The sequence below is a fragment of the Anser cygnoides genome, chromosome 1 (genome assembly GCF_040182565.1).
Source record: "Anser cygnoides isolate HZ-2024a breed goose chromosome 1, Taihu_goose_T2T_genome, whole genome shotgun sequence".
Classification (NCBI taxonomy): domain Eukaryota; kingdom Metazoa; phylum Chordata; class Aves; order Anseriformes; family Anatidae; genus Anser; species Anser cygnoides.
This window is the reverse complement of record NC_089873.1, coordinates 73,955,200-73,978,283: the sequence shown is the minus strand read 5'-3', so window position 1 is coordinate 73,978,283 and position 23,084 is coordinate 73,955,200. Positions and strand designations below refer to the sequence as shown.

The following is a 23,084-nucleotide window of genomic DNA, read 5'->3' as shown; positions in this document are numbered from 1 at the left end:
TGGGTTGTATTAACCTATTCTGTCATTGCAGTGTAAGTTCCAACATGCAATGCTTCGTTAGTTTGATATTCCCAGATCCCTCTGAGACAGAAGAGTATCAGAAAAAGGCTGTTTCTAAGCAGGCTGAGACACAAAATCAAAAGGTCAAATTCTGATATATAGCTTATATATCAGATAAGCCTATAGGGGAAAAATGAACTAAAGCCCGTCTCAAAGCTGAGGACATGGAGAGAAACAGGGGCATTGTGTTCGTTCTACCCCAGGAGCTCCTGCCACAGCTCTTCAGACACAGCTGAGCCTCAGGCTTGCAGTGCCAGCAGGCAGAGAGGTGCTGAGAAGTGGTGGAGCAGAGAGGAAAGGGTGGCCATGAGGCACTGAGGAGCCACCTCTGAAATGTGGCAGGAGGGGGCAGGCAGTGTCTCTGGATGGTGTACAACACCTGGGAATAGTATACAGAGAATAAAATTTCAAATAATTTTTGCATTCTTTTGTTTCTATTCTGATACTGATTGTGGTTTCAGGGGAACATGATATAATTACAAACTCTTGTCCTTGGCTATGAATGCATTCGCAACTCAATGCTTTTGTGGGGGGTTTTAGTTCTAATTACTGTTGTAGCTTTCTTTTTTTTTTTTTTTTCCAAAAAAAAAGCCCTTTCTCCTTTTTCTCTCCCACCACCAGACTGACTTGCTTATAATTTTGAAATGCGACCAACAGAAGCACTGCTTGTATTCAGCACTGACTGGGACGGGTGCATTCCCAGAGCCTGGCTGAAGGCTCAGCACCGCTTCAGCGTCACCCTGACAGCAAAAAGGGACACAGAGGGAACCTCAGTGCCAGACAGTGCTCACAGAAGTGCAGCTTAGGAGGCTTTTGCTGCTTCTCTGTTTTCTTCTTATTGCTTAAAAGGTGTAGGTCCCCATGTTTGGGATGTTTAAGGTACTTTGACAAAATATAGAAAAACCTGCTTGACTTGGTATGTGCTGGCTTTCTCTTCACATGGGTCATGGAGCACTTTCTCTCTTTGTTTCTGTTTCTGGCATAACAGACCTTTTTGCTTGGGTCTAATGCTTATGATTTCAAACATTTCCACTACCATTTTTTTTCCCCTCAGGTCTCTTCGGCAACTTCTGCTCTGTTCCCTTTTGTCCTATTCAAGAGTCCTTTTGAAAGAATTACTAGTGGCACTAAGGAATACAATGCACATCTGGCATGTGCGGTTTATTTGCTTTTTCACTCCATTCTCAAGGAAAGGTTTGTGTATGCAGAGTAACACTTAATCTCAGGAAGGCTTTGCTTGCACTTTTTTCTGTATGGCGTGTTACATATATGTATATATGCTGTGTTCTTGGATGGAAGGAGTTTCGTTTTCTGGCAGTTGTTAGTTTTCACGGAAGTTCCTTATGTGTGCTGAGAAATCTGTCTCCTTCACGTGTGCTGTACAATGTCTTTCATAAAACCTTTCTCTTTGGAGAAAATAGAGATTTGCCGTCCCCTTCCCTGCACCTTTTCCTCTCATTGTTTGCAGAACATTTAAGGAGCCTACTGTCTATTAAGAAGGATTACTGCTTGGAGGATAGTACAAATGTAACACTTGGTATAAACTTGGGTAGCTCCATTGGGTTCAGCTTATCACATTAGCTCTATAATCATATTTATGACACTGGATTTATGATGCTATCCTTCTAGATGACAGCCATCTGTTGCTATGTTGTAACACAGCTGGAATGGTGGCAGTGACTTTTTATAAAACTAGTTAGATAATATACTTTAAAATGCATTTTTGCTGCTCTGATTAGTGAGGTACTTCACTATTTAATGTAGAAAGCCACACATGATTATGTTAGACCTGTATTAAACATGCTGTACAAATTCCAGCATGTCAGTGTGAGTATCACTAGAGAAGGTTTTTAGTAGAAAAATTGCTTTGACTAAGCAGGATTGTGTCTTTGTAACACAGCTGTAGATGCCTGAGCTGCTGCATGGTTCTTATTAAATATCTGTGTTGTATCCCATACATCCTGTGCATTTTGTAGAACTGACTCTAAAGAGGAAACTTTAGGCCTATACGGTTATAAATCCACTTGCAGAAAGCTTGGTGGAATAAAGATCTATAATAAGCAATTGTCCTTGGGATGTGCAATTCTTTGTTAACAGAAGAATTGTTATATGAATTTAAGCAAGGATAAAAATTAAGCTTTCCTGAAGGAAATCTCTGAGTATGAGTTTGGAGCTTTTTGTTTGTTTGGTTGGTTAATTTGGTTTTGTATCTGCCTAAGTCTTGCCACTATCAGACAGGATACTAGAAAAGCAGAGCTACTGATAGGAAGTCTTTGGGTTGGATAAGCGCTAAACTAAACGTAATCTTTTTTTAAGCTTGAAGACTAGATGAATTAAGCTTGCTCAAACCTTTCTCTTCAAGTTACCAGTGTGACTGATGTGTGATCCATATGTATAAATGCTCAAGTTCCCCTGTTTTAATGTTCTATTATTCATCAAATGAGATGTATTGACTGGCAGCGTAATGTGCTTTTACACTGTTGAAGCTGTGTAATGAAACATGGCAGCTTAAGTGGTTTAAGTTAACTCATTTTCCCCCACAATGGCTGGGAGACCACAAAATCCATCTCTCATGGCTCAGCTGACAAGCTGGAAGCTGGTAAATCCCAGCAATTTACTGATTACCTGTGATTATCTCAATCCAGTCACCAATGATACATTCATTGTGCTAGTTACTGTGAAAGAAAAATTGGGTTAAATTTCATGCCCAGTTTTAAAAGTATGAGGCTAGAGGAGCACATGGTTCCTTAATGTTTATAATGACCTGGGATGCTGAACTTCCAGAATTACCTCTGCTGAAATAGAATAATTCCACCAAACAGGAATGGCCTCTTGAAGCTGTGATTTGCTCTTGAGTATTTAACAACAAAGATAGGGGAAAATGTCTTGAAAATGTAAAAGGCAAAAGACAGCAATGAACAATTCTGGTCCGTCTGGTAGAACAAGAATTACAGCTATATTGAAAAAGGTGAAAAGCTCATATGCATTTGACAAAGTCTATTTAATACATTTTCATCCTCATTTTCAAGATTTGTATATCAGAATACACTCTAGCAGGCACTGTATGTGGATGTTTGCTATCAATCCCCAAAGCAGCACAGAAAATGAGGTGCAGATATCACAGAATCACAGAACTGTAGGGGTTGGAAGAGACCTGAAGAGATCATTGGGTCGAATCCCCCTGCCAAAGCAGGTTCCCTAGAGCAGGTTGCCCAGGTAGGCGTCCAGACGGGCCTTGAATATCTCCAGAGAAGGAGACTCCACAACCTCCCTGGGCAGCCTGTTCCAGTACTCCGTCACCCTCACTGTGAAGAAGTTCTTTTGCACGTTGGTGCAGAACTTCCTGTGCTCCATTTTTTGACCAGTGCCCCTTGTCCTATCCCCACAAACCCCTGAAAAGAGGTTGGCCAAATCCCACTGTCTCCCACACTTAAGATATTTGTAAACACTGATAAGATCCCCTCTCAGTCTTGTCTTCTCAAGGCTGAAGAGACCCAGGTCTCTCAGCCTTTCCTCATAGAGGAGGTGCTCCAGGCCCCACATCATCTTTATGGCCCTCCGCTGGACTCTTTCTAGAAGGTCCCCGCCTTTTTTGTACTGGGGAGCCCAGAACTTGACACAGTACTCCAGGTGAGGCCTGACCAGAACAGAATAGATCACCTCCCTTGACCTGCTGGCCATGCTCCTTTTTATGCATGCCAGGATTCCATTGGCCTTCTTGGCCACCAGGGCACACTGCTCGCTCATGGTCAACCTGTCATCCACCAGGACCCCCAGGTCCTTCTCCTCAGAGCTCCTCTCCAGCAGGTCGTCCCCCAGCCTGTACTGATACATGCGGTTGTTCCTTCCCAGGTGCAGGACTCTACACTTGCTCTTGTTAAACCTCATTTGGTTTGCTCCTGCCCAGCTCTCCAGCCTGTCCAGGTCTCGCTGAATGGCAGCACAGCCTTCTGGCATGTCAGCCACTCCTCCCAGCTTTGTGTCATCGGTGTACTTGCTGAGGGCAGACACTATTCCCTCATCAAGGTTGTCGATGAAGATGTTGAACAAGACCAGACCCAGCACCGACTCCTGGGGAACACCGCTAGTCACAGGTCTCCAGCCGGACTCTGCGCCACCGATCACCACCCTCTGAGCACAGCCAGTCAGCCAGTTCTCAACCCACTTTACTGTCCACTCATCTATCCCACACTTTCTCAGCTTTACTAGCAGGATGTTGTGGGAGACAGTATCAAAAGCCTTGCTAAAGTCAAGGTAGATTACATCCACTGCTCTCCCCCCACCTACCCAGCTGGTGATGCCATCATAGAAGGCTACAGGGTTGGTCGAACACAATTTTCCCTTGGTGAATCCATGCTCTCAATATCATCTGCTTTAGTTTTATCACACAGGGGGTCAAAAGTTGAATGATGTTTTTGTCTGCAAATGAAGTTTTACACACTTTGTTCATGGTTTTGGGATCCAGGCAGTCTGCTTGGTCTCTGGTCTAGATTACAGCAGTTTCAGTCCACATAGTTCCACATGGGCATCTTCTAATCTGACGTGGTTGCTGATTATCCTGACTGCAATATACTTAGAAATAGAACTCACATCATGCTTGGTTTATAGCCTTCCTGACATAGCTTTTCTTAAACATTTGAATGAGTCTTAGAGCAAGCCATTTTCTCATTGCCTATTGTTTATATTGCTGATGGACACCCCTTAGTACAGCATCCAGTATCTTCATTTGGTGCTATTTTTCCACATGCTTCTTTCTTTTTCTCCCTTCTTGCTATAGGTGCTCTCCCATCACATATTTATACACATTGACCAGATCCCCCAAGCTTTCCCTTCTCAAGGCTAAACAACTGCAGCACTCAGTAAGCCTCCTATGCCAGGTGCTCCAATCCTTTATCCCTCTTAGTGGCCTTTCCCTGGACTCATGCCTGTTGCTCCATCTCTCTCCTGTACTGGGGAGCTCAGAACTGAGCCCAGTGATGCTGACGTCTCACCAGTGCTGAGCAGAGAGGAAGGATCACCTCCCTTGACCTGCTGTCAATCATCTGTCAATGATCTTAATGCAGCCCATGGTGTTGCTGGCCACCTTTGCCACCAGGGCACGTCCTGCCTGGGTTAGCTTTTTGTCCATCAGGGCTACAGCTCCTCTTCTGTAATGCTGCTTCCCAGCCTGTTGGTATCCTGTGTACTGGTGTGTAAGGTTATTCCTTCCCAGGTGCAGGACTTTGCACTTTCCTTTGTTCAACCTCATGAGATTCCTGTTGGTCCATTTCTCGTCCAGCTCCCTGTGAAAGGCAGCACAGCCCTGGTGTGTTAGCAGCTCCTCCCAGTTTTGTACCATCTGCGGCAGCACAGCCCTGGTGTGTTAGCAGCTCCTCCCAGTTTTGTACCATCTGCAGATGTGCTGAGGGTGTGCTCTGCCCCATCACCTGGGTCATTAATGAAGATATTAGATAGCATTGGCCCTAGTCTCCTCTCCCGGGGTTCACCATTAGTGACTGGCCTCCACATGGATTTAATGCTGCCAGTCACAATCCTCTACTTGTCCAGATTTCAGTCCACCTCACTGTCCACTTATCTAGTCTGTACTTCATCAGCTGGTCTATGAAGACATGCATATTTTTATATGCATAGATTAAACATTGAGCTCTAGAATTTGAGCTCATGGTATGTCGCAATAATGAAAACAGCTTGCTGAAGTACCAAGCCCTGTCACGCTACAAAATGGTGTGTGCACAGAAATAAAATAGTTGGGTCTCAGCTCCTGAGCAGGAATATCTGTTTAGGCTGTGTTCATGTAAAGTTCATTCTTGCAGGCTAGATGTATTTAAATTATTTTGATAGCTTGTATGTATGACAAGCTGTTCATTGAGGGCTTTCTTTCCAGAGGTTCTGTGTACACACTTGGAAACTGAAAGTGAGCTTGAGGGTTGCATTCTCTGCCTACCCAGAGCTGACTAGTGAATTGTATTACACTGAAGCCTAATTCTTCTTTGAAAAGCTAAAATAGCCAATATATATATATAATAGAGAATAATCTTTCCCCGCAAACACATATAGTCTGAATAGACAGGAACACCAAAAGCTGTGGGAGGAATATCTTTATTCCTATTTTATAAGTGGGCAGCTGAAAAACGGAAATTCAGTAGGTTGTTTTCAGAGGGAGTCCCTAACCCCACATAATCTTTTGGATCCTCAACCCAGGTCCTAGCCACAAAGCAACTCTTCTTTGAGGGAGTAATTAACAACTGAGAGCTGAGACAAGTGGACTGCAGCGGTGGGCAGACTGGAGATGAGGACAAGATAGGCAATTAGAAATTAAGTTTAGAAAGCAGATTACAACAAAACATCTCTTACTGAGTCCCACTTAGAGCACCTTGAAAGGAGAAAGAGAAGGCTTAAGTAGCTTTATATAAGAAAAACAAGCTTCTGTCTATCAAGTTAAGTAAAAAAACTTAGCTCAGTCTATTAGGTATTGGATTAGGAGCCATGAGAGTAGAGACCTGGGTTTTCTTTACTACTGTAACACAAGTCAAGTCCTTGTAGTTTACATGCCTCAGTTTTCATATTTAGATATCGGTCTAAAGCAAGCAATGCTTGCTTTTTTCAGATAATCTTTTTTTTTTTTTTTGATAAATAAAATTGGAATTTAACTTCTCCTCTCTTTACAGGACTGTGGGTTTATCCCTGTTGATGGCAAAGGAACTCACACCAGCATAGCTAAAATTCTAATACTGCTTTATATATTGCATCGCTCCTCCAGCAACTATTTACACTGAATCCTGCCTGTGATCAATTATTAACTTATATTTGCCAGTAAAATCAGCTGAAACTTCAGATCATCAGAAGCACATGAATCAGGAGAAGTTTCTTCATTTTTTTTTAGTATTGTTTCTCGAGTGGCTGCTTCACTTTTCAGTGTCAGAAATTATCCTGGGATGGATTTTTGCAAATGTTTTGTAGTATAAGATTGGCTTTTCTTCAGCCTTCAGTTACTGACCAAAGCTATTTACAGCTAAGCATATCCAACATACAGATAATCCTACAGGAACTGTAGAAAAACAGTGAAGTACCTCAATTTATGTTAAATTGAAACTATAAACACCGTGTTAAACTAGAAACCATAAAAACACAGTTGAGTCAAGTGTTTCTCTAAAGGCAATTGTGATTCACAATAGTTGACTGCATCACGACACTTCTTCCCAAATGCAAGATTTCCTAAATGCAAATTTTCCACAGATTTCTTGTTCTAGTCATATTCCAGCTGTATTTGTGCATCATGATACATTTGGGACAATTCTTTAAAGGAGGATGGCTTTGAGAAGTTGCTGTATATCCTGTTATTAGACCATGAGAATGAGCTCTTTAAATAAGCGATCTTCTGATGCTGTTCATTGGCTTACAGATTATTCAATACAGGACTGGCAGCATTCCTGCTTGACAAGTTCTTACAGCTTTCATTCAAGTCAAGAGCTGAACAAGAAGTCACTACTCAGAAGAACAGTTTGTATAATATATAAAGAGGAACAGAGCTGAAACTGGATCATTCAAACTTTATCAGTAGGAACCTATATGTAAATTTTACAGAGAACTACAAGTAACCAGGCATATGAGCACTGTATAGAACAAATTCTGACTAGCAGCAGATGGACATTCAGTGCCCCCCTTGTAGCTTACTCCATCTCTGTGCATAGTCTGCACTGGAACCACAGATACGAAGACCAGGGACCTGTATACCAGAATTGTTTCACAAAACAATTTTACTCTTCTTGGGAAGCAACTGAATGGGGTATTTCTGTGATATTGTCTGAAGAATGAAGATCCAGACTAGGCAACATCTAATTCATACACCTCTTTCTTACGGGTAGTTCTGTTTTAGCATTTATCTGGCTGTAATCTTCAAACAGCATCTATCAGAATTCAGCTTAAAGTATTTCAGCTACAACCTGTAGACTGCAGTCAGAACAGCGTATAATTTTTTTCCTCCTGGGAACAATTAATAAACTGGTGGGGTTACAATTCAGTGAGTAAAGGAAGTCCTAATGTAAGGCTTTTTCAATGTACAATTATGATATTATGGCCCTAATTCATCATTTTGTTAGAAAACTTTTACATGGTTGTGAGCGCCGTGGAATTTGGCACAATGCTCAGCACAGGAGCCTGGTTGTGTTGTACTTCACATTCATTTAAAACCACAGCCACTGCGCTGAAGTTCAGCCGAGTCTCAAAGGTACTCAAATGGTTCCATGAAGGGATATTTCAGGACTCTAGATTTAGAGGGGTGTTCCAAGCACTAATACAATCTCTGTGAGTAAAGAGCCTACACTCCAGCCATTACACAGAGATCCCTCCTAAACCTCAAATATTAATTAAGTTCCATGTCATTAAAATTCACTCTTGGATGCAAATCCAGAAAGCTAAGTTTTTAATTTAATTTAAATTAAAAGCACTCCATCATACAAATACTCTGGGCCATTCTGAGGACAAAGGTGAGAGATTACACTCACCACTTGGAAAGGGCTGCTTCCTTTCACCAGCCAGGGAAAGGGCCATCGCATTCACCAATGTCGTGCCAACACAGTAAAGTTACTTTTGCAGCTCCATCCTCTGTCATCTTTGCTTAGTTCTTCATCAAAAACCATATCACTTGGTCATAGATATAACACAATTATCCAGTTCCTCTGAATCGCCGATGACATTTTATCTTCCCTTTCTTCTACGTCAGTGACTCCTCATTGTAACTTCTGCTTAGAACAAGCTCCTCAACCAACAGTGGAGCAGGAAACTATTATTATCACCATTTGTAAGTGCAGAAATGTGGGACTGACCTATATGGACCTGCCTGGCATGAACAATCCCTCACAAGGGGCAGTTCTGAGAAGGCTGCAGCAAACAAAGGGTGCTTGCTTTTTATTAGGGACATCTCTACCATCACATAAGCCCAGGAATTTCTTAAACAGGAGTACTTCTTAGTGGTTCTCAGCAGTATGAGATTAAAGTTCAAGCAGATATCTGTAGATGGTAAGACATTTCCTCAGCAAAGAAAACACTAACTTCTGTGTAACAAAGGGGCCTTCCATTTTAACCCCTGGCTCCTCCGAGCTGCAGATGTTCCACTAGTCTGAGATTGTCTGGGGTTTGCTGCAGCAATAAGGTCTTGTACATGATTTCTGAGGGGACCAGTTCTGTTAGTAAGAAATTCATCTCAATGGAGCCATGCCAATTTATATTTGACAATGGTGTGGCCCTGATTCCCTGTGTAGAAAGCTGCTTTCCCAGTCCTGATGTTTCCACTGCTTCATCTTTCAGGTTTGCACAGAATTAATTGTCACCAGATGATAAAATAAGTTCCACGATCTCATCTTTATAACTGAACCTTTCTATTTCCTTATGGACACATTAAAGATGTTTGATTTAAGGAGATCAGTGGCTCAGTGAGTCATATTGCTCAGATCTTTGCACAGATGGGGACCCCCACTCAGCACGTAAGTCTGTTCCTGTGCAGAGCGAATGTAGGATGGGGCTTATCTCCATCACTTTGGTCCCTTTTTAGCATTGCAGGGCTCATCCTGAGATCCATAAATGCTAAGGGACTTTATTAGGAAAGGAGGAAGAGAGACCCTGAAAATGAATCCTGAGTCTATGTTGCTAGGTGTGTAGATTTCAAGATCTGAAGTGTATGTCCCTTGTGGCGACAACAAAGGACAGAAATACTTCTCCAGGAAGCCAAAGAAACATCAAAGAAATTACAGAACTGCACAAGGGTACCAGGCATCCATGTGGCCTTTGTGCAGCAGAGCTTGAGATACAAATCTCCTACTCTCAAAATATTCTGGGATGACTTTGAGAGAGAAATGTCATAAAAGCTATTTCACCTCCTGCTTCAGTGAGAAGTTTTTTGCTTTGGGTAGATCGGAAATTTCACCTTTTTATCTACAGCCCTATGATATAAATACAGTGTGCTAGTGACTGAAAGTTATATAGCAATAAATGAAAGTTTCCATTGCCAGGATTTCCAGATACTGCCTGTGACAATGTTAATACTAGCTCCCAGAACAACCACTTCTGAAGTCCGTGGTGGCAGCCTAATAACCTCGGAGAACTGATGTTTTGGTTTCAGCATGACTCTCAAATGGACAAATGTCCTTCTCAGACCTGCAGCACTACAGCTGCTCTCCTTGCAGTTAGCCTCTGCAGGCCCAGTGATGCACAAGACTGAGCAGCAGAGGTGGTTACGGATCTGCCAGATGGTCTGAAGTGGAGGGGTTGGGCAGAAGGAGAAACTCTTCCATTGTTCCACATTCCAGCCTTTCCTCACTTTCAAGACTTTTTTTGTTGTATCTCTGTACTTCCCCATTTTTTATGTATTGGCGCTCCACCACTCTCCCAAACCCTGATCGCCTGTTTTATCAACATTTTTTTAACCATCTCTGCACTCCCTTTCAGATCTCCCTTATTGATGGAAAGCTTTTGAAAAATGAATTCACAAAGGCTTTACTCCTCTCCTCTTTCAGCTCCTTCCTCAAGATTTACACCCACCAGAATATTTGCAGGAAATTGCAAGCTAATAATAGCTTTGCAGACAACCAGTGATGACGGTCAAATGTCTTTGAAATGGATTCGGTTTTATTTGTCTTTCTCACCCTTTGGATTAGATTATCTCTTGACTGGTAGATGTCACCACCAAGTTTTTTAATCTCTTTGTTAAGCACTGTTAATTTCTCTACATGGAGCTCTGCTTGCAAGTTTGCTTGCAAGTGCACAAATTTTAGCCTGCGTAGCAGACCAGAGAGGTGGAGCACAGCAGAGTATGGAGGGTTATCTCCACTATGTCCACATCTGAACATGTAAAGAAGGTTTGGACTTCAGATCCTGGAGGACTCCATACGCTTCAAGGCATTTGGGATGCTATCCTCCCCAGCTCCTCATGGGCATCACACAGCCCTAGGGAGCCAGGTTTACACACTTCTTTTTTCCCCATATCTCCACCAATTCAAAACTGGCTCTGGAGGCTTCTGTGAATTACTACAGAATTGTCCAAAAGGTAACAAAGAGAAAGGAAATTGGCATTGCTACTTAAACAGACACAGAAATTTACATTTTTTCCTTCTCTTATGCTTGCTCTAGGGAACACTATAATTATATTGAGATTAAGTTCATGGTAACATCCTGTAAATCCAGACCAGGCCCCCTTACTACAGTGGAGTTAAAATGGATTTGCATGAGTGTAAGCAAGGATGGAATCTGGTCCTAATTTAGGCCACATCTGTTGGCACAGATGGAGCTGAGAGAACTTATTGTCATGTTATTTTCCTACCTTTGAGATTCTTTTGAACATAGACCAAACCCAACAATTTTAAAATCTCAGGACAAGGGCAGTGTTATCCATCCCCTTACATGTGGCTGGTGAATTCCAGCACAGCACAGGATGGCCTTGTACTCACTCAGCTAAACCATGACGGCTTGAGAAAATAGCCTCATGAAAAATAATGGCTAAAATTGTCATCTTGTAACCCCCTTTACCCCTGATTAACTTTTCTATGATGAGTAATTCCGTGGACATACTTCTGACAGTTGTAAAATTAATCACGAGTAACGATTTGTATGACCAGCCCAAGGAGTAGTGTACCACAGTCCTCATCCAGGCAAAACTCCAAGAAGGTCATGCAGAGATTTGCCTGAGTGATGAATTTATTGCTTGATGGCTGTGAATCTAAAAAAAAGAAAAAAAAAAGAAAAAAAAAATACCTTTGAACCACATTTTATATTGTGATTCTGGCCTTAACTTGCTGATTTTTAAAACTGATATTCTTTCTGTTGTTCATCTGTTTTGACCCTTTTGAAAGTGAATGAGGGAGCACCACTTTGATATAAAGCATGGAAGAGTATTCTGTACCACATGTAAGTAGCTTGCATGCCATGAAATAGAATATTTCTTTTTCTCTGACATTCAATATATCCTGGTGTTGATTTATTTATTTAACTTAGACAAATAATGTGTATCTTTTCTGTCTTAAGAAGGGAAAAGAAAAGACTACTGCTGATTGCTCCAGAAGAGTTACCATCTAAGGAACTCAGAATCTGCTTTTACAGGAATCACTGTTTGGAGAAGGTATTGATTTTGTGATGGAGAAAGAGATTCCACTGTTTTCAAGCCATGCTTTTATTTCAGAGTCAGAAGCTTCCCAGGTTTTGTGCACCATTGTTAGTGCTTTAAGGGACAAAAACACTCTTGAGCAGATGAATGCCAAGTTTGTACAACTACCCCTCCTAGTGCAAATGTTAAAAATCAAATTCCTAGGAATTAAAGGTGAAGGGGTAAGATATTTTTTTTTTCTGATTTACATGAGTATTTTTAATCTGATTTACCTGAGTATTTATGCCAGCACAGACTCAGAGTTCATTGCAAAGTGATAATGAATAATAATAATATTCAACCTTACCCTATAGCAGTGCAAATATGGGCTAACTCCTGTGTTCAATATTCTCCCTCAGAAGTGATGCAAGAAAAAGTCAAACCAAACACAACAAAGTTGATGTGCAGAATTTTAAACAAAATGAGACACATATGGAGAGGAAATTACATTATAATCATTTGATTACATATTTCAAACAGATTTCAAGGGCCCATGGCATATTCATAAAGGAGATGGATTTGTTAATGTAACAATAGTGATATTAGTGTAAATCTGGAGTTGGTTCAGTTGCATCAAGGTAGCTCCATTTATTCTGTAAAATCTTGCTGGTATTTTTCCCCTTCGCCTATTTTTAGCAGGTAATTATTAATTTTGTAATCTGAGCTCTTATATAATAGACCATCCATAATAGCAACGCTCATCAGGAATGGATGAACAATTCAGCACAACAGGTGCAATTCAGCTTTCCCAGTGGATTATTATTCATGTAGATGTTCTGAATCCCACTGAGGTTATCCAGAAACAGAATCGGAAGGCTTATGTTTTTCAAGATGCAACCCAGGAAACAAAATAGAGAAGGCAGCGTTGTGAATCAGAATCATCCATGGTACAGATTGAATGCAGGGTGCAGATATTCAGTCCTAAACTTTCCCTACACGAGAGATTTCAGAAGTTTTTAGGGAGAAGAAGGTAAAGAAAAAAGACACCCATCATCTGTGCACATGAAAAAAAACCTCTCTTGATACCCATAGTGCTGCTGATAGATAAAAATCTTGTAACGCCCTTCCTCACCTGGGAGCAGATAACAGCTGGGGTGGTTGGCACCACCTGAGAAGGAAGGCGATAAGCACACAGGGAGGTGCTGAGTTCCTTATCCTAGGGAGCTTGTGGAAAGGAACAGGTGTGCTTGACTTCAGGGAGGGAGTTGACATGGGAGATCTTTAGCAGGAACTAAAAGATTTACGAGCCTTTGTTTTCTTTTTGTGACTGGTCTCTGCAGGGCTCAAGCATGTGTAGCTGTTGTGTTGTGTTAGTCCTTTGCTGCTTGGGACTGCTGTCTGCAGGTAAGTGGCACCTCTCTGCAGTCTCTTCTCTTTTGGTGCTCCTCTTTGTATCTCTCATCTTTCTGTCTCACTTGGGTGTTTTTGCTTCTTTTTGGGTGTTAACTCTGTTTTACGACCTGTGTAGAGAAAGGTTTTGAAGTGCTTTTTTTTTGGTAACTTTCTCTTCCAGATCAGAGCCTGAAACCTCAGCTTGGACACTTTCAGTTTGCAACAAATAATCCCACTCTTACCACAGTTGCTCTAGAGAAACCTTTCTGTATGTTTGATAGCTGACTGTATCCAAACAGATCTTATGCTATCTACTTGTATGTAATGAAGGAATCAGGTAAGTATCCAGCATTACTTTTTCTCTGGAAAATAATTACTTCATGCGGCCGTTGCATGTGATTCTTCAGGATCTGGTGGGAGTGAGTCTGAATGAGGGGAAAGAGAAAAATACACAGCTGAAAGCTATGTGCAGGCTGAATGCCTGGTCTAAGTTTATAATAAGACCTTTTAAAAAAAAGTGTATTATAAGTATAAAATAAATGTATAAAAAATAAATTACTAATTCAGTGGGACTGATTAAAGATAACAACAGTTAGCATTGGTGTTAGCTGACTCCCAGTAGGTGCAGAGCAGTATTATCAACTATAAATGGTCTGAACAGATCTTGCTAAGTCAAGTGGTCCATTGTCTGATACCTTTGTCTAAACATGAATGTCTTGTATAAAAGCCTGAACTCCCCCACGTAAATCTGCTGAGAAAAGCTAGGTAACTGCTCTGCTGCTGTTTGCTTCGTAGTTAAGGTTGCCAGCCCTTATAGGGACTTGTCTTAGTTTTTTTGGGGGAAAAAAAAAGAAAAAAGTCATGCTAGGCTTGTGGTCAAAGATACCTGGCCCATGGGTTCATTCATAAAATGAATTTCATGACTGCTTGGCAATGAAACACTGCTGGCAATGCCCAAGAAGCTGCCTTCACTGATCTCTGCTGTTCTGGCAGACTGCTTTGTACACCAAGTAGAGCTCCTCTGTAAGCTGACAGAGACAAGTGATTTCCTTGAACCATACCAATGTCCCTAAAGGCTGTATGCAACCTCCTGTTCTGAGGGGCACAGAGAAGAGATCTTGGGGGGCAGGAGGGAAAAACTGGTCAAGAGCCAAAGCAGTCTAAAACCTCCACTGCTGAGTGTTGCTCTTTTGGAAAAAAAAAAAATAAAAATGAATGGAAGAGGCTTCCTTATTGTGTCAGACTAGTAGAAGACTTAGCCAGACTTAACAAGATATGGATGTGAGGGCACTGCCTTCTGAGATGCCTCCCATGAATGAAGTGTGCATTTTTGTACGTCTGAAGCAGATTATACAAGTGAATTGTACAGATCTAAAAGGCTACAATGACCTGATACCAGTCTTACCTACAAATATGCAACTGTATCTGATGTTTTTGTTAGAAACTATATCAGCTACCCTGTCTTCCATGGGTTCTGTGGCAACAGCTTTCTACACAGAGGGATGAATCTCTCTGCAAAAGGGGGTACAGAGAGAAATTTCTGCTGCTTCTTTTAAAACAAGCAGATGCCAACTTGTTACTTGGCAGACTGGGAGGAATTTTGTTTGGATTTGTCTCTGGTCTGCAGAGAAACACATTTGCTCACCCTTGGATGGCTTTTGGAGCACGGAGAGGGAAAACTTAGGGTGTTAAGAAAATTAAATCTTAAGTTCAGCTCTGCTAGTAAGGAAATGCATCAGCATTCAAAAAGCTGAGGGTCTAGCAAATTTCTGAACAGCTAATGTAATCTTTGGGTCTTCTTTGTTAATGTCACTATCAAACTTGATCTACCTAAAGAATTTAAAAACAAACAAAAACCTGAACTTGTTTAGACAATAGCGCTTGCTCACCACAGCCAGGCTAAGATGATGTGGAGATTGGGAGAGTGAGGAGGCCTAGTTGTAAGAAATCTTATAATTAGGGGAAGCTAGCCCCAGTACAGCATGTTTTTGCTAGTCTTCGCTTTCACATTATTGGCTTCTGAGCCCTGGCACCTCTCTGCTTGACTAGCTTGAGCACTGACCCTGAAGTTAGATTTTGAACCTGTGCTAGAAACAATTCTCTTTCAAAACAGATTTAATTTTGCATTGGATCATAACTAAAAACTTCATGTGACCAAGCAGTTGCTGCTCCAGGAGCACAGCAGACTGCTTACAAACTTAAGAAGTTCCCAATATACTGCAACTTTGGAAAAAGTGGCTGTCTTTCACTACTGACAGCACTGAACAGCTGGAGGGAGCTCCCAAAATAAACTAACTCACAGGCGCAGAACTTGGGAGCATCTCTTGAGACTTGTGCCTTGGCTTTGTATTAGGAAAAGTTTGAGAGTTGAAACTGAGCTTTCCAAACGATGCTGTAGAGCTGGGTGCAGATGTACGTTTTCCTTGGTGCTGTGAAGACTTTCAGGCTTGGTGTTGTGCTGTCTGAAAGTATGGGCATGCCTGGCTGGTCAGAAGTGTAGATACTGCATCTGCTCTCGCAGCTCCGCATGCTGGTCTGCATACTGTGGTGTTCTGGGAGGTGCAGCTGCTGTACGACCAAAGGTCTCAGGGCTTCTGCTCCAGGGGATAGTGGAGTTGTGGTCCTATAGAAACTCACACTTCTTGGTTATAGTGTCAAATCTGACATGGCAGGACTTACTGGAGGCAGGTAGGCTGTGGTGGAAGAGCAGGCTTTGCCACCATGCTCCATCAGATTCTTCTTGGAAAAGAGGAATTTGGGGAGGGTGGCTAACAAAAAGTATTGCTCTGAGAGACCTTCTACATACATTCTTTATGGTTTCTGAGGGACAAGTGTAGGAAGCTTCAAAAACAAGAGGAAGGGATAGGATCGTTACACAGACCAGCAGCAGATTTCTGGCTTCCTGCTTGAGCTTTTTCGGGTAGAAGAGTGAGCAGTCAAACACAGGATGAATGGAAAGGGCTGATCTAGTTCTAACAGTGTTGTTAAAAACTACCTCTCCTGCAGCAAGCACGATAAGCTCCCTTGTGACCGATGAAAGCAGCAAACCCCTGGGCAGCACGTTCCAGCAAACAAGCGGGGGACAGCTCGGACCTTACAATGCTGCCTTCTTTGATGTACCCGACTGTGCAGTGCCCCCCAGGCTTCCTGATGTAGGAGACATGAACAAAGCTCCTGATGTCCTGACGCAATACCTCTTCAGAGTTGGGGATGATGGGACTTGTCTGTATGACCCAAACTTCCTAGGGGTCTGTAACCCACCGCTTGTCCCAGACACGACATACAGGTATAATTCTTGTTTCTGAAATGGTAAGAATACTCAATAGGAAGCAAAATTTACCCTGTCATGTACCTTTGTAATAGTATTATGTGAATTACCTGTCTCTGCCAGAACTTCTCTATTGCAAGGGCAGTTGTGAGGCTGGCTTAGCTTTGGTCCAGCACCCTGCAGATGGTGCTCTGTGGTGCTCTTGCAGGGGTGAGCTCTATCAGGTTAAATTCATGGATCAGTAATAAATTTCACATGTGAACTGCTGGCTCTACACTGAAGCTGGAGCATCTGATCAGAAACTGCTTGAAGAAAAGGATTTGACTGGAAAACGTCAGGATGATTCACTGTGTATTGTGTTAGATGAGTCTGCCAAACCGCAGACACGGGCTTGGCCCTGCTTGCTTTGTTTTGATGCGGCTCTGGGGAGCCAGAGCTCTCAGTGGCCTCCAACTCCATCCAGGAAGTCCCTGATGTGACTGGAGACTTCACAGTGAGGGCCAGGTGACTTGCAGGCTCATCTGACCCCTGCTGTCTGGGGAAGCTGGCCCTCGGCGGAGTCTGGGTGCCCTGACAGCTGTCACCTGCGACACTTGGTTGGCTGCTGCCCGCTATTTAAAAGCCATATTAAAGGCAGCAGTCACATGAAGCTGTGGAGACTGAACATGCTTCTGAAACAAAATACTACGGGCAGGTTTTCAAAACTGTCTTGCCTCCTCTACCTCCTTGGGACAATTCTGCAAACTCAAACTATTGTGGGATGGAAACTTAATTCCTTTGCCAAATCTGTTGTTAGCCTGTCTTTTCAATGTTTTCTCTAACAGGGAAAGTGCCAAAGATCTCTATTGTTGGACAAAATCTTTGACTTCCATATGGAAATCAAAACCACTTGCTGTTCTAAATAACGAGGCCCTTCACAACAGGGAATAGCAAGCTGGGAAAAACTGTTGTTGGAAAGCTATCATCTGTCAAGGCTCACAAGAATGGAGCGCAAGCTCTGCATGACATAGCACAGAATACTTTTTCTATTATTAATTCTGTTTTTTCCCTATAAGGTCTCTGGAAAAAGCTGGTTACCTTTGATTGTTTCTGCGGAATGCTTCTCCAAAAACTGGAGTCTGACTAGCTAATCCGGTAGCTTACAAAATGATAGTAAGGCAACTCAAACTTTGAAATACCTAATTTAATGCTTTTTTTCCCCCCACAGGTTTAAATACGTGTTGGTAGATAACTCTGAAGGTATCGTGAAAGACCAAACTCTTTGGTCTGATCCAATCAAAACCAGAAGATGTAAGTCTGTGGCTTTGCTCAGATCTTCTGTGTAGCTGTGCTTGCCTTAGGACAATGTTGCTCTGCTAGTAAGCAATGGCTAGTCCTTTCCTACAGTTTTAGCAATTTTGTCAGCTGTCCAGCACTGGAGTAGCAGACTTCAATATGGAATACTGATCTACTTCTTTTGTGTACTTCAGAACAGTTCTCTGATAAGGCTGTACGCACAGTTCATGATTTGGTGTTTGTCATGGTATTTTGCACTGATGAAATTTCTAGGTAATGCAGATATTTGCCACCCTGGCTAACCTGCTGAGCCAAGCTAATAACCTCTAAATGCTGATATTGTCTTAAACCTTTTTCCTATAAGTCACTTAGTCATCAGTTTTCCTTTCCAAAACAACTAGCTTTCCCTCATTTGGTAAGGGTGCACATGGTGAAAAACAGATCACAGCAGCATTCTTTCCATGCTTTTCTAGCCAAACTTCCCATGAAAATTGATACCTGGCCTGGTCAAAGGAGTGGAGGCATGACTGTCATCACATCAATTCTAAGTGTTTTGGTGTTCCTTTTGCTTACTGGCTTTCTTGCTTCTGTATTTTCTGCTGTTATGTAAGTACTGCTACACCTTACAACTTCTAGTCAAGAGTACCTAACCAATTGGTAATCAGACTTGTTGCCTCTAGTTCCAAGCTGCTGTTGCTAGCAATGTTTAAGATGATGTACCAGAGGATGTCCTTTTAATTTTGGACCTGGTAACAGAGGAAAAAGGCTACTTCTGTCATAATCTTCCCTACCAAGGCTAAGATCGATGCCTCTCATAGTTATTACATAGACTAAAACTCGCTGGCTGTCAGACTTCAGTAAGGACAGCTGGGGGGTGGGGTGGGGTGGGGTGGGGGGAAAGTAGAGCTGTACATACTTAAAGTTTATGTATTCTTTTACATATGATAGCTTTCTGTTTATTAATGAGTTTGGAAACAGTCTTAAGGAGTTCAGGTCTTCATAGAGATCACATACTGTGCTAATTAGTGCCCGCTTAACTGTTTTGCCTCTTCCACGCAAGAAAGAAGTTACCACTTTGAATTAATAACTGAGGTCTTCCTGATGCTGTATAACTGAATTAGTCTATGCATGTTCCCAACTTCTATGTCCCCTGCCTCAGGAAATTAAGGCAGCCTGGTTGATCCCTAAGCTGGGAGAATTAACTGAATTTCAGAAACAGTGGGTTTCAGGGATAATGAAATCTAATTCTTTCACTTGAAAATGATGTAAGTACTCTGTATTCAGATGTGGAAAGCAAATACTGCAAATGATCATCTTAAAAATAATAATAAAATCCATAGGCTTCTCTGATACTAAGTGATTTAAGTAGCAATTGGCCTTTGCAAAATGTTCTGACAGTAGGCTCCACTCGGTCTCTGCTGGAACTTAACAAAGCCATTCACTTCCACGTTAGGGGATCAGAAGATGCTTCTGCAGAGACAAAGGGCGCGTCTCCAACTGTTCAACAAAGTGAACTGAGACCACAGCTGGGCTCTGAGTGAAAAACCTGGTTCATGTCAAGCTGGAAACACAACTGAATTGTTACAGGTGCTAGACCTACAGGACTCTAGTCCTACTGGACTCAACACTCGTCCACTGCTACAGTATGCAAACAGGCAACTGCACATGAATAACACAGATGAAATAAGAACGACTTTAAAAAATAATAATGCAGTATGTGATATCCTGTCTTGCACTAATGAGATTTCATTTAGCTAACTGGCTTTTATAGCACCCATCAGGTACCTGGTCTGAAGTAAGAAGATTAATGAGATCCTTCAGCTTCAGCGGTGCGATGACAGGTTGTCTTGTACGTGTTCTCATGTTGAGCCTGCAGACTTCTGATGTGCTTCTCATGGTCAGAAGAACATGATGTAGCCATGTGTGTCTCAACCTTTCTCTATAGTGACTGCTGAGGAATTAAAGAAATACGGGCTGCTTTATTAAAAGATGTTCTTAGAGAACACTAAGGATTAAAAGGTACAAACAGGGAGCTGCTGCTTCCTCAGGATTTTGGTGACCATTTGTCATAAGTCTTCCATTCTTTCCTCTCTTTCCTTAAAAAGAAGCAACCAAGTTCCAATTGCCCTGTATGTAGCAGAGTAATTTTAATCTCCAATACTTAAATACCCTCAAACAGCTTTACAGGGATAATAGCAAACAAAATTACTTCGATGAAGGTGTGTTCTTTCAGAGCTCAGTATAATCTGCTGATGGGCTAGTAATGGGGAGATACTGCTTCAGTGGAAAAAACATGAGTATATTCACTGCACTCAGGGTTGGCCTCATTCCTGACCTGTACCTTAGGCAGCAGCAAGGCAGCACTCCTCACATCTTAGTATCTGTATCTGGGCTGGGGGGGGTTGGAGGGTCTTTTGAGCTAATTCTTCGTTTCTTCATTTTATGATCAGTTGGAGAGTAGAAATAAAGTTTTGCATCAGATTTAAGTTATGTGCTGCTCTTTTTTTCCATTGATGCCAGTTTCTTTATACACTGTTTTGTCTCTATAAATGACTTATGAGGATTCACCTTCAAAGCCCTCTTCAGTAGGTATAAGCAACTGTCCCACTGTAGCAAGTGTTTCCTGGTGATAAGCAGAGAGCTGTAACTGGTTATTATTGATGTTCTTCTAGATTATCCTTAAATTAGTTCTCTCAGTTTATAAATGAGTAACAGCTCTTTCAACACAGGTAGTTCACTGTCCCTAATACAACTAGACAATTCTTGTACCGCAACTTATTTCAGGAAGTGGGACTTACTTGTTCTCCTCAGAGCATGAAAATTAACAATTTTTGTGTAAAGTGAAACACTGTCTGGATGGAGTGTTGAGACTGCAGCTTCTGATGACTGCAAAACTTAGGCCCGAGAGATTTGTATGTGAGGTCCCTCAGTTCAGTTGTCCTGAAGTGCAGCGCGTTAAGGCTTACCTGCTTGCTGCCTGGGTTTCAGGCTGGGCTGACGGGGGAGGTGGGAGAAAGTACTTTAAGGGAGAGATGGTTGCTGTGCCTGCTGATGGGAAATAATGGATGACAAAGTACCAGGAATGCTGTGGGTGGTTCTTTGTTGATGTTTGTTTTGCATGTGTGTGTGTGTTTTTGAATTGGTGCCTTGCCTTCTGTAGTGGATTTACATGGCAAGGTTTTGGTAGCAGAGGGCCATAGGGGTGGCTTCTGTGAGAAGGATCTAGAAGTTGCCACATGTTAGGTAAGGGCCCCACTGCTGACCAGAGCTGAGCCAATAAGTGATGTTGTTTTGCGCCTCTGTGAGAGCATATTTAAGACAGGGAAAACAAAACAACACGTTGCGACACAGACAGCAGCTGGGAGAGTGAGAGGAGTGAGGAACAGCCTCGCAGGCACCAAGGTCAGTGAAGAAGGAGGGGGAGAGGTGCTCCAGGCGCTGGAGCAGAAGTCCTCTGCGGCCTGTGGTGAGGACCATGGTGAAGCAGGTTGTCCCCTTGCAGCCCATGGAGTACCACAGTGGAGCAGGGTTCCACCTTGCAGCCTGTGGAGGAGACCATGGTGGAGCAGGTAGACCTGCACCGACGGAGACTGTAGCCTATGGAAGACCCCTGCCGGAGCAGATTCCGGGCCCGACCTGTAGCCCATGGAGAGAAGCCCACACAGGAGCAGGCGACCTGGCAGGAGCTGCTGCCCGTGGGGGATCCAGGTTGGAGCAGTTTGCTTCTGAGGGATGGACCCCATGGTATGGACCCATATCTGGAGCAGTTCTTGAAGAGCTGCTGCCTGTGGGCAGCCTACACCAGATCAGTTCAGCAAGGACTGCATCCCGTGGGAGGGACTCCATAGCACAGGGGATGAGAGTGACCAAGAAGGAGCAGCGGAGAAGAAGCGCTATAGACTGACCATAACCCCCATTCCCCTGCGCTGCTCGGGGGGAGGAGGTGGAAGAGGGTGGATGGGGGGGAAGGTGCTTTTGGTTTCTTTCCTTTGTTTCTCACTTCTCTAACTTATTAGTAATAGGCAATAAATCTTACTGTCTCCCTATGCTGAGTCTGTTTTGCCTGTCACGATAATTACTGTGCGATCTCCCTGTCCTTATCTCAACCCTTGAGCCCTTTTCATCGTATTTTCTCCCTGTTCCTCTTTGAGGAGGGGAAGTGAGAGAGTGGTTGTGGTGAAGCTTGGCCACCCACCTGAGTAAAACCACTGCACCTTCCCTGCTCTTTTCTGCCTAGAGGCTGCTCCAAACACTGTTCTGAGGTGCTTTCCCATCCATCTATTGGGTAACCTGGAAGCAAGGGATATCTGGAGGAAAAGGCAGCACGAGTTGTAGGCGTGCAATGCTGAGCATCAGAGTACATAAGAGATCCTTGTCCTTTTTGGCTCCCTTATAAAACCAAACAAGTACTTCTTTGTTAGAGGGCTCCAACTCCTTGCTCTGGACCCCATGGAAGAACAGGATAACAGTAGGGTCATTAAAATTAACAAAGACAAATAAGTTTCCTTTCAGTTGCAGACAGTAAATACATTATATTGGATTCTATGTCAGTTACCTTTATTACTGAAATAACTTCATTTTGTTTAGAAGAGTTGCTTAAGAGATTGTATGTCAGCACCTACAGCTATCGCACAGAAAACGTAGCACTGGCATAACCTAGTCTTTGTTTTCTGCTAGTATCTACTCAGACATTCAAATCAAGCAGTTTCTCTCACCCAACACTTCACTCATTTTGGTCAGTTTAATCCTGTCAATGGGTGTAGTAGAATAGCTTGCTTTTGTTCTTGTGCTTCTCTTGCACCTTTCACTTGAAAGATTTTTACCTTATTTCTCTATGGAAATTTTCAGAATGGATTATTTTTAGTTCCCCCCAAACTTCAGTAGAAGTAACTCTGTCTCAGTCACTCATATATTGGCATGCATACAAGCTTTGGGTTATTTTCACTTTAGCATTTCAAAACTTCCCCCGTGTTCAGAAAGTGTGTGGCAAAAGAATTCTGCCTTTCTTTAGCTTCA

At 42.5% G+C, this 23,084-nt stretch overlaps 1 protein-coding gene across 1 annotated transcript in view; it reads left to right on the top strand.

Moving 5' to 3' along the window:
- UPK3A (uroplakin 3A) overlaps positions 1 to 22,120 on the top strand; it is a 71,969-nt gene extending 49,849 nt beyond the window's left edge. The window contains 7 exon segments of the mRNA XM_067000052.1: positions 12,076 to 12,169; positions 13,474 to 13,537; positions 13,707 to 13,862; positions 16,532 to 16,811; positions 18,001 to 18,083; positions 18,542 to 18,674; positions 19,522 to 22,120. Of these exon segments, the coding sequence (XP_066856153.1) occupies positions 12,076 to 12,169; positions 13,474 to 13,537; positions 13,707 to 13,862; positions 16,532 to 16,811; positions 18,001 to 18,083; positions 18,542 to 18,674; positions 19,522 to 19,609 (898 nt within the window). The 3' untranslated portion in view covers positions 19,610 to 22,120.
- Positions 22,121 to 23,084: the final 964 nt, after the last annotated feature.